The sequence below is a fragment of the Dendropsophus ebraccatus genome, chromosome 2 (assembly GCF_027789765.1).
Source record: "Dendropsophus ebraccatus isolate aDenEbr1 chromosome 2, aDenEbr1.pat, whole genome shotgun sequence".
NCBI classification, from domain to species: domain Eukaryota; kingdom Metazoa; phylum Chordata; class Amphibia; order Anura; family Hylidae; genus Dendropsophus; species Dendropsophus ebraccatus.
The window spans coordinates 60781806-60794544 of record NC_091455.1 but is presented as its reverse complement, the minus strand read 5'-3'; the positions used below and the strand labels follow the sequence as shown (position 1 = coordinate 60794544).

Sequence of the window (12739 nt, the reverse complement as noted above, 5' to 3'; positions counted from 1 at the left end):
AGCAGATTTGATGCTGTGTTCAGTTATTTAGATCTAATCTGCTGCGTATTTGTTGCGTATTTGCTGCGTATCCGCTGCGTATTTGCTGCGTATCGCAGCAGTAAATACGCTGCGTATACGGTGTGTGTGTTTGTACCCTTAAGTATCTTTCTTTTGCCCTGGGGTTTCCTAGAGTGGAAAACTTTATTCATTCCTTTCCATTATATGTAAGTTCCTCATCACCCACAGTGATTCAGAGTAGAAATTAATCATCTCTGTAGATAGCTGGCCTTACACTGACATGTTCTTGTAGCTATAAACTAATATACTTCATATATAAACCAATGCAGAATTGCTGATAATTGGTTGACTATCTAGGTTCACATACGTTCTTTACCAAGAAGTTTGTAATGGGTAAATGAATGTCTGACAGCTGTGGCTGATAAGGATTTATTCCTCACTATGGTGTTGTGTGTATAAACATTCCTAGGATGGGAATGTGCACATATTAGCTACTCTTAGTTGTGCTGCACCATATGGTTTGTAACACAACATTGCACTGTAAGCACTGACATATCTTCTGGACATGTTGCAGATGTTTATTATGTCTACAGTCCTACTATATATGACCGGTTGCAGCAATAACCTCTAGGGTGTTTATGGATAAGATGACCACATTGATTTGGGAATAAGGAAATTACTCATACTACTGTATATTATGGGAATAATGTTAAAATAAGGACTATTTTTCCCCCTGTAAAACATACCCATCAAAGCACAATCTACAGCAGTGATCAGAGATGTAAGTAGGGTTCCAGGTAGGGATGGTCCGAACCGAGTTCGGTTCGGGTTCGTACGAACCCGAACCCTCGGTAATGATTCCCGCTGTATATATATATAGATATATATATATATATATATATATATATATATATATATATATATATATATATATATATATATTATAATTTTTTTTTTTCTCTAAAATTTATCCTGGGACTAGGGATGGTCCGAACCTGCCTGGGTTCGGGTTCATATGAACCCGAGCGCTCGGCAGCAGATTCCCGCTGTCTGCCCGCTCCGTGGATACAGTACGAACAGCGGGAATCTGCTGCCAAACGTTTGGGTTCATAAGAACCCGAACCCCGGCAGGTTCGGACCATCCCTAGTCCCAGGATAAATTTTAGGAAAAGAAAAAAAAATATATATATATAAATATAAATATAAATATATATATATATATATATATATATATATATATATATATATATATATATACACACAGACAGTGGTGCCTTGGATTATGAGCATAATTCGTTTAAGGACCGTGCTTGTAATCCAAATCCACTCTTAAACCAAAGTAAATGTTCCCATAAGAAATGATTGAAATGCAGACAATTGGTTCCCCTCCCCCAAAAATAATGATTTTATATTCTGAATAACGTGTAAAACTAATGAAACAAACATTTAGAAACAGCTGAATATGTGATATTATAAGTTACTGTAGTGTATAGTATCAGCATATGGTATATAATAGCAGCAGCGGTTTGTAGATAGAGGATGGAACTGCAGATCCCCATAATGCAGTAGCGCAGTACAAGAAGCTAGAATAGAGAAGAAGGGCTGCTCTCTAGGGGGGCACACTGAGGTCTGTGTGGTCACATGACACTAATGGAGAAGGGGACTGTGTTCAGCATAGACCAATCAGGACTGACAGACTGCAGGGAGCATGAAGGAAGGAGCAGAGTATATGTGGGCACAGTATAGCAGCACTCTCTGGGGAGAGAGGGGTTACAGCTATGAAGAGATTACCTCCACTGTCCTGTCCCCTGATACAAGCCCCAGCCTGAAGTGGATCTGCTATGATTTGGAAGGTGAGGGAGACTTCCTGGGTCAGAGTACAGGGCTGTAGACCCCGCTATGCAGACCATGTCCCTCCCACCCACTCGCCCTCCCTCCCAGTACAGGGAGCTCTTAAACCAAGCTACAGTTTTGAAAAACTTCTCTTCTTGTAAAATGCTCTCAATCCAATTTACTCTTAAACCAAGGTACCACTGTGTGTGTGTGTGTGTGTGTGTGTGTATATATATATATATATATATATATATATATATATATATATATATATATATATATATAATGTGTGTGTGTGTGTGTGTGTTACACGTATATAATAACATAAGACATTTTTCCATGTATGATGATACTGCATGTCTCTAAATATAACATGTTAATAACCCAGTATACAGAGACTGAGATTAATAATACCAGTATTGAGTACCTCTACACCAAGGCCACTACCATCATCACAAAACCGTAACTGCATAATACCATTATACAGTTTACTGAAAAAAATCCACTGTATAAACACATATTACCAGTATACACAGGACAAATAACCATAACCACTACCATTATCACCACATAGTGACTGTATAATACCACTATAATAAAATAAATAAAATCCCCTATATAAAGACCAGTATTCTCCTTAGAGAGTACCCATTGTTATATACAGTATATATTTTTTTCTTTTAAACAACAGATCCTGGGCTTACTGACAATCTTGTAATATACTTTTCATTTATTTTTTTTGGGGCATAATGTGTTTTAAACCTAGCCTATCTTTTCCTACACCGGGGGCCGCTGTGTTCACAAATGGTAATTGGGCCTCTCTGTGCCCCTATATACCCCATACGCAATCACTCTCTGTAAGTAGCCTCCCGTTTATGCAGTAATCTTCCTCCATAGTAAAGCCCCTATTACACAGAGCGACTGAGAGGAGCAAACGAGCGCTGTCAGCGTTTGCTTGCTTCTCGTTCCCCGCTCGCTGGCGCCTCTATAGGCATCCCCTTTTGTAAAACACACAAAATAAAAATAAAAAAAATACATACTCACCTGGCTCCCGATCCAGTTCACCGTTGCCACCTCCTCCGAGCTATGTGAGCAGCCTCTTGTGGATGGAGGCACAATGTTGCCTGCGGCCACTAGGTTGGCTGGCCGAGATGGGAGCTAATGGCGCCTTGCTCTGTCAGTGCTCTGTCACTTATTAAGGCCCCGTTCCCACTGAGCAAACGTAGCAGAATTCCGCGATGGAATTGTCCGCTGCGGAATGCCGTTAGCCTCCCGCTCATAATGGGAGTCTATAGGAGGCGCGTACAGAGCAGGAGCTCAGTGGGAACGGGGCCTTAGAGCGTGTGTATTTTAAAAGCACATGCATCGGCACCAGTCTGCTCATGGTGATGTACACACTATTTTGGCTCATTGGTGTATGTATACACTACTGTATATGTATGACTAAGTGTACAGTATGGAGCTAGCACTATAAAATAAAATGATTTTGCTAAATATGCTACAAAATGCCTATGCTACAATAAACATCATATATAATGTAGTTTAAGGCTACGTTCACACTACGTAAGTTTCCGGCCGTAGCGCGTTCCGTGAATAAGCGGCCGGAAACTTACGTAGTTTGCGTACAATGGAAAGTATACGATCTACAGGCGCACAGTTCACACTACGTACGAACTTACGCCCAGATCGTATGCGGCGCCGTGAAAAATTAACCAGACCATTATTTCGGGACGGAAATGCCGTAACTTACGCCAGTAGCGTAACATGCGGTCCCGTACGTAGTGGTGATTTCTTCATTTTGCCAGCTTTTTGTTCCGATCCAAAAGGTTCTGTGGGGTGTCCGGGGCTAGGCGAAGATTTCCAAGTAAAAGACCGCTGTCAGATCGCTACAAAGAGCGCTCGGGAAGCGTAAGTACGCTACGGGCGTAAGTTCGCGGTCCGTACGTATCCGGCCGCAACTTGCGTAAAGTCCCGGCCGGAGTTTCATACGTATATGTCCGGCCGCGAAAAATATGCGGCCGGACATATACGTAGTGTGAACCTAGCCTTAGGGTGCGTTCACACCTACAGGATCTGCAGCAGATCTGCATCAGATTTGATGTTGTGTTCAGTTATTTAAATGAAATCTGCTGCAGAAAATCAGCTGCAGATCCTGTAGGTGTGAACGCACCAATAAGATGTTTCGGTAATGTATAATTACATAAAATTATTAGTATTGTAATGGTTGTATAGTTAATAAAGCATTACACAGTTTCTGTAACAGAAGCTGAGCCAGGTTACAGAAGGCACATCTTGATGTTTCTTTTTCAGACTACAGTGCATGTTGTACCCGCCGAGAAATGACCGTTTTAGCTTACTTGCAGCTTTGTGTCTATATACTGTATACTATTGTACATTTTTGCCCTATGTAGCTCTTTTCTATAACAGAAGCACTGAAATTTGTAAGAAGCTTATAACATATTGTGTATGAGCCAGTTATCATCCTGATCTGTAATTGGATGAAAAGACTTAACAACTCAAGCCCCATCACATTCAGTCACTTTTGTTGGCAAAAGTTTGGATGGGCTGACAAAATAATGGCTGATTGCTTGGTAAAGTATGCTTTTATAATCTCTTGTTCCTTGCTCTTGTTCTGAGGGCTCATGCAGACCTTTAACATTGACCCGCAGCAGAAAGTACGGTTAATGATTAGTCGGATTAAATTCCCAAGAGGTGCGCCATTTTCTATTTAAGTATTGTGGTCAGTCTTCTGTAGGAAAGAGATTTATCAGCGGCTAAGAAAATACATTGAAATACTCCTTATAAGGATTCTCAGCATCAGACGTTCTACTCAGTACTAGCCTCCCTGCGTCAACAATTTCCTCTATTTCATATTTATAGATCAGCAGAATCCTCCTAAATACTATCTGATCTATCATCATTCCCAAGAAATCCATGTTTGAGGTGTTGGGAGCAGCTACAGGCTGTAATTTACTATTCTGATCTATGGATAAATTCATATAGACTTTGTAATGATATTTTCTGTAATAAAATATTTAAAGGGGTTGTCCAGCCAAGACCCCTCTTTGTGGAATGTCAAGGGGGGGGGGGGGGGGGGGTGAGTAAAAAAAAAAGCCATAAAAAAACAAACACTTACTTCCAGTGTGATTCTAGGTTTAGAGACGTAACATAGCAGGCCCATTTAGCCGTGTCCCGCCTCTGCCACTCAATACCTCAGGGGGCTTGCTATATCTCATCTTAAAGCCCTGAAGCACACTGGAGACCAAAGCAGTGTAGTACAGGTGGGAGCTAATGTGCTTCTGGTTATTGAGATGTGATGTAGCAAGCCCCCTCAGGCATTGAGTGGCATAAGAGGGACATGGCTACAGCCCTTGAATGGCTAAATGGACCTGCTATATCATGTCTCAAAACCCGGAAGCACACCAGAGACCGAAGCTGCGGAGTACGGGCGGGAGCCAGATAGGTAAGTGTGTGTTATTTTTTTTAACTCACCCCCATCCCAGCCTTTCCTCAAAAGGGGGCCCTGATAACCCCTTTGCTATAAATATTTAATATCAGCAGATTTTTTTCCTTCCTTAAAGGGAACCTGTCACCCCCCATGCAGGGATGAAGGCCGCCCGAACCCCCCCCCCCCCATTAGAGCGCCAGATACTTACCCCATCTCGCCAAATGTCCCGCTCCTGGAGCCAGTCCCGGGATGGAGATATCCTTGCCGAAGGCCCGGCGCGCGCGCTGCATAGGTGAGTCCAATGGCCATAGAGAAAAAATGGAGCCATCATTCTCTATGGGCATCAGATTTATCTCTGCAGCACGCGCGGCGAGCTTCCGACAAGGATATCTCCGTCCCGGGACAGGCTCCAGGAGCGAGACTTGGCGAGATGGGGTAAGTATCCGGGGCTTTAGTGGGGGGTCGGGCGACCTTCACCCCGACGCAGGGGAGTGACAGGTTCCCTTTAAAGAATCATTTTATTTTTAGTTGTCTATTGACTAAGCTTATTTTCTAATGGTATCCTTTATTTTACTATATGATATATTTTGGGAGAAAATAAAATGTGTGGCGAAACGGAATGCTATTTTTGGAGATTTCCTTTTTATGGTGTTTACGCTGCGGTAAAGGACATGTTAACATTGTTCTGTGGTCAGTATGATTACAGTGATACCAAATTTATATAGTTTCACAGCTTAAACCATGTGTTTATATTTTTTAACTGCCTAGATGCATGATTGTTATAAACAGCGGCATCTATGGGGGTAAGTGGCTAGATTTAGAGTTATCTCCAATCCAGGCCACATGTGCCACATGTCAACAGCAACAGGTAACAAATGGGGCATGCCATGAATGGAGCTTGCTCTATGATTCCTTTATGCTTCCACAAATGTCAGTGTGCATTAGTAATACCCTTATAGCCAATACAGTACAGCCAGGGTTCTGTAGTTTGTATAGGAAGATATTTAGGTAAGAGTCGGCTATTCGCTCAGTACTTACTATCCAATAATAAATTGGAGTATTTCCATCTTTCTGGAAATAAGTCACAGAAAAATATAGTAATACAACCTCTGTACTTAACTACGGTAGATCAGATTCCCCCGGGGTATGTTCTTTTGGCAAGAGTGTATATAGTGGTAGTGTGAATCTGTTGGCTGTATACACCTTGTTATGTGTGTACAGTGCCTGAGGCTGGAGAATTACACTATGTGACTATATTGGTCCCTGAATAGTTTTCCTGACAAAGCATGATAAATCATTACAGCAGTGCATGTACTGTAAATTGCTTTAGCAGTATCTCTCGGCATCTGCATTATACATCAATCCAGTCACCTGTTATTAATGTTTACTTTCGAATCCACCTTGTACACAGTAAGCTGCAAGGAAATGTCTGAATACTTTCTATTATACCCACCCAACTTTCAGGTTGGCACATCGACAAATATTTCTGATTAATTTACAACTTTCCTTTCTATTTGTACTGTGTGTCCTGAGAAATATGGTTTTATAAAAGTTCTCGTCCTTGTATTACTTTGACACTGGCATTATTATAACAGTCAGTTGTATTAGAGGATGCCAAAACAAACAAAAGAGCTAAATAAATGCGCACAATAAATAATAGTTATGTTCCGATTTAAAACCCAAAATATGCATTGTGGTTATTGCCCTCTCATAATATACAATTATTTCTGCTACACTGCTAATACTGAGTGGTAAAGAGATATGTCTCAGACCTCAGATCACTTTATGGCTGCTGTTATTGAGTGAGAATGGTGTACTGCAGATGTGGCTGGAATATAGCTGGGAATAGGTGATTCCCGCTACTTTGAAGTGTAGCTATGATTATAAATAACTTTCCACAAATTAATAGTACAATAAAGATCAGAAAAAAATGTAATAAAATTACAGAAAAATGCTTTTTATCTTTTTATCAGAAAAATGCTTTTTATCTTTTTATCAGAGTCCTTTCCTTTCCTCCAAGCCCATACCTCTTTAACTGTTCACTCTCAAAAGTTAACTGTAACCTGATCTCTCAGTAGAGCTTGAAATCCATCTCTTGAATTCTGTATGTTCAGTTAAAGTGAATGTGTCATGATATATAAAAGATAAATATATAGTTAATGCTTGCCTTATGTATAATGTCAGTTTTCATTTTAATTTCGCAGCACCAGGGGTCCTCTTAGTACCCCATTGTGCTGCTCATGCTTCTGCACTAACACTTAAACGCTGCGGCCCTCTTGTGTTAAAGCCTAGGCACCGAGGGCGCAAATGTACATCCACGGTTGTTAAGGGGTTACCATAACAATTTTTTCTTTTTGGCCAGTTGATGACAGACCCTCATGGTCTGGAAAGGGGTTGGCTTTATTTGACATTTTTGGCTTGGAATATGTTTTCAATGAAAGAACATTTTCAGAAATATTGTTCACCCTTTACCCAATGTCATAAAAAATGTAAGGCCACAGAGTAAAATGTGTATATCTGTGTTATCGAAAAGATTGTACACCAGCCAATAATACATTTGATGGTTGTTCAACCATCTTACTACTTCTGCATAATGTATAGGCCACATTAAATAGATTTATATCTTCTAAGGACTCATTTAACCAAAGAGAGGATTAGTAATTTTTTTTTTAGTAATTATAATAGAGTGTTTGGCATCTTCTCTTGTATTCATTTATGATATTGACCCATCAGCACATGGACCTTCTATATATCTGAACTTCTAAAGCCAATGGCTGTTATGGATATTATATGTTGGGTCATAGTAAAAGTAGAGTTTCGTGTTCTGCGTTTGGTTTAATAGTTATAATTTTACAAAGACAGGTACACATGAAAGAAATGCAGGGATGTAGTTAGGCGAGGACAGCTGGCTGCCACGGCCTCCATAAAGAAACTTTGGCTTGGCTGAGGTATTTAGGTAGAGGGCTTGGGCAATAAACTGAGCTTTCCTCCATTAAAAGAAAGCCCAGCTATGGCTCTGTTAAAAAAGTAAAGTATGGCAATGATGACATAAAATACAATAAAAGTAATTTACAATAACAGTACAAAAGACTAATAATTTTTATATCACTGCACCTTCATATTTGCCATTTGCCTTAAGAAGTATACTAAAAAATAAAATTGAGCTTCTTGGTTGTAGTTTATTCCAGCACTCCCTCTTTCCCATTTTTCCCCCTTTTCATCCTTTTAAGTCATTTTGATCCAGTGAGTCTTTGTTTGCTGATGACACAGTTTAGGGGATAGGAGAGAAGGGGCACACACCCGAGACCAACAATACCAAATCCCAATTTCGGAGAGACTGACTGACTGAATATCTTAAATATGCAAAAGAAGAGCCCGTGGAGCCTCATTGAAGAGTCTCAATGAGGCTCCACTGGCTCTTCTTTTGCATATTCATGTTTCCCAGGGGGCAATGCACCTAGGACTTTACTGCATTGAGCGCTTTCACTAGCAGCCGGCAGTGTTGTCGTTTGGCTGGTCTCCCTAAGTTCAGCAATCTGTTTCTCTTATGAATATCTTAAAGAAATTCTTGCATGCTCAGTTCTCAAGGTTAAGCTGGTAGTAGAGGTTTTTGGCTCTTTCCACAAACATTGGACCAAGAGCTATTGCAGAGTTTGCTTACCCCACCGACCAGAAAACTCATTAATGTGAAGGAAATGAAGGGTTGGCCTTGCTGGCTTTTAGCTGCCCACCAGTTTTGTTTTCCAGAAGACTAACCACCACCATTGCTGCCTGGCAGCGGCTTACCTGTACTATTTTCATTCACAACACTTGAATGGTCGACCAAGCCTAGTATACATGTGCATGGGGTGAACAGGAGGGATATCCAAATGTTAATGCGGCCAACAGCTATTAGGGTCCTATTATACTGGATGATTATCGCGTGAAAAGTCGTTATATTGTTCAAATTTAAACGATAATCATCCTGTGTAATTACAGTCATTGATTGAAAAATCGTTCATGTGTCTTTGAACATTGATTTACATCTGACCCTAAAATCATCATTATTTCTTCGCTAATTGTTCATTGGGATCATTTAAAAAATTGCATTTATTTCCAGGGGTAAATATAGCTCAGACTAAAGCCTCTATTACACAGGGCGACACAGAGGAGCAAATAAGTGCTGTCAGTGCTTATTTGCTCCTCGTTCCCAGCTTGCTGCTGCCGCTATTACACGTGGTGGCAGCGAGCGGGTAAGTGCAGGTGAGCCTGCGGTAGGGCTGCCCTGGTGACCGCTAGATCGTCCGGTAACCCATAGAGGGCAGCAGATCGTTGCTATCACAGTCGTTTGTCTTTCAACATCTTTCATGTCGGCTGATCGTTGCCTTCTATTAAACGGGGCGATTAATATGGCCGATAATCGTTCCATGTAATAGGGCCTTTAGAACCACAAATCTATCTAGTCTTTATTTACAGTATATACTTTGTCTTTAGTGAAAGCATTTTCTGCAAAAAAAAAATGCACAATTGCAGAAAAATGGAAATTCTCATAAGCAATCCCAGACAGTATATTTCTTGCCATTGGATATATTAGTAACAACAATGTTTATTTTCTCAGAACATATTAAGTGTTCTCCTACATAAGGAGTTGGACAGCACGCCTGATGACTATGTGATGACAGCACACTACTTTTCCAATCTGTTAAGACCATGTGTATGATTCTCCTGGCTTCTCTCCACAGGTGCTGCCTACTGCCAGTTTATGGATATGCTCTTCCCAGGATGCATAAGCCTAAAGAAGGTCAAGTTTCAAGCCAAGCTGGAACACGAGTACATTCACAACTTCAAACTGCTGCAAGCCTCATTTAAAAGAATGAATGTCGATAAGGTATAATTTTGGCAGAAAAAATTAGTTCATAGTTCCCGCTGTTATTGCTGTCTACTGAAAGTTTTGGGAAAATGCAGTCTGGCTGGGTAATGACTAAAATAGTAGGTGGCAAAGTGCCAGAGCATGACTTGTATCTCACCAGCATCTCCTGGGAAAATTGCAGGGCTGTTGAGTCTACATGAGATCAGGCATCTGTCATTCAGTAAGTTATATGTAAGCATGGTTACACTGGCCCTCTTTCTTTATTGGGGCTATATTTTATACAACATTTCTTAAAGCTGTGTAACCCTTTGTGTTAATGGAAAATTGCTCTGCAGAAATCTGGACATATAGTATGATAGTAGGTACAGGTGAGACTTGTTTGTATGCATGTTTATGTATTACAGTATACAGAGGTCTTTCTTTACCTGCCTTCTTGGCTCAACATATCCCAACATGAGTAGTGGGAGCTTCCAGTGCTGGGGGGTGGGGGGGTGGCCGTGAGCTGTGGAAAAATCCTTCTTAGGATATCTAATAGAGATACCTACATCTTTATTAACGTTTCGAGAACAAAATGAACAAGACAAAATGCACAAGGACTAAACAATATATGATACCATAAAGCTGAAAACACCACAGCAAGCAGATTGCCTGGAGATAGAGAACACGCAGAGTTCAAGAATGCAGCATCACATAAAACCAGAGGAATGAACCTGAGGTCAGGAGGCCGAGCCTAAAGGCAGAAGAGGGAACTGTAAAACACAAGATAGGATCCTTCTGTCGTAAAGACTGTCACTACTCCTAAAATACAGAAGGATTGTTTCCACTAGTGACCAGCAAAGACTGTCGATAATAGTAGTTAAAAGATTAAATTTCATCCCTACTATAGCTTTTTTTTTTTTTTTTTACTGTTTTTCCCCACTTGCAAACTGGTTAAAATGCGCTTTTTATTGATGCTTGAGTGCCAGGGACAATTATGCCCAGTATGTTGTATAGTACTGACTATGCATAGTGTTGTATAGAGCATGGAGCCTTATCACAGGTTAGGTGGGTATGAGCTGTGCACAATGGCTATGTAAGGAAGTACTGAAATTTCACTGTACATTCTGTACCATGGCTCTCCTTCGCATTTTTACATTTCTCATTCCAGAAACACAAATCCTAGAAATTAAATGTCAGCAGCATTTATCAGCCATATTTACTTGTATTGCCTATATTAGAAGTATGGGAGAGTTAAAAGTGAAAGCAGCTATCGCACCCTGTATTCTCTGAAGAGACCAGCCAGTCAAATAGCAGATCGGCACATCACATCAGTCCCTTTGTTTCTGCCTTTGACAGAATACAGGCACATTAAATGGCACCTGTATTCTGCTGACAGCACCAGGGACAGCACACAAAAGAATTCACATTCTCCTCTATTATTTAAATCAATGTCATGGAAGTATATTAGGGAATTATAATTACTATGCAGCTCCGTGTCTTCAAAATGAGAAATTTCACCTTAAGCACATTGACATTGCTGAGTTTTAGCAGGAAATAAACTATTTAATGGCTCATTTGTAGGCAGTATTGGCCCATTTACTTTTGTGCCAACCCTAGAAGTAGCACACTGCACCAACACTGCAGCCACAAAACAAGCACCTTTACCATAACCAGTAATACGTGTCTGTTCCTACTTTTTTAATAAAACTGGGACAGGTTTGCAGATTTAAGGGAGTATTACAAAGTAATCTAAGTAAGATAATCCAAGGGAAGCGAGCGTCCACCTGTCAGCTCATCACTATTACATGCACAGACAGCAAACTGGGGGCAGCGGGAGGGGTTGCCAGAACAATACTTAGATCGTTTGGGTGAACTCAACAGCAGTCTACTGCCACCACTTCTACTACATGGAGCAAGTTGTTTGCGAGGCCCATTGAAGTCAACAGTAGTCTGCTGCCACCACTTCTATTAAATGGAGCGACACTGAACAGACCATTGCTAAACAAACCTGAATCTTTAACATTTTGAAAGACCACGATCAACCAGCATTGTGCATGTCAGCTGATCGTGGCCTTTCAACATGTGCTATTACACTAAACTATTATTGACCTGAAAGGTCGGTAATCGCCCAAGTAAGGCCGATAATCATTTAGTGTAATACATGCGTTAGTTATGTGACTTTGCCTAGCACACCTTCATATGTATATACAGGTAAACCTTACTTCGTATACAGTGAATACTCCATGTGATTTCATGGTATGAATAGGTGACTACCCATTTAGTAGTAGTCTAAAAATATATTGGCTGAAGATTACTTATCACTTGTTAACATGACTCTCTTACTATCTCGCTCTCACAAGATAAACAGTAGTGTTTTGTCTACTGATTCTCATACTGGGTGAACTAGTTCTGCAGACTAGAATATAATTCAGTTGTACAGAGGAAAAATAGATCTAGTATAACGTAATTATTGGCCATAATGAGTCCATTTAAGATGTGCTTATCTATTTTTTCCTGCTGCAACTTGGTAAGTGGTGAAGCCAGAAAGGGATCATTCACAAATACTAAACAAATAACAATTATGCTTTCTTTTTTATTCTGTTTTTGAAAATAAATAAATAAAAGCCGAG

General features: G+C 40.4%; 1 protein-coding gene across 3 annotated transcripts in view; it reads left to right on the top strand.

Moving 5' to 3' along the window:
* MAPRE2 (microtubule associated protein RP/EB family member 2) overlaps window positions 1-12739 on the top strand; it is a 123450-nt gene that overhangs the window by 87318 nt on the left and 23393 nt on the right. For all 3 annotated transcript variants that reach the window (XM_069957643.1, XM_069957642.1, XM_069957641.1), the window contains one exon: window positions 10003-10148. In XM_069957643.1, the coding sequence (XP_069813744.1) occupies window positions 10003-10148 (146 nt within the window). The remainder of the gene's footprint in view (window positions 1-10002; window positions 10149-12739) is intronic.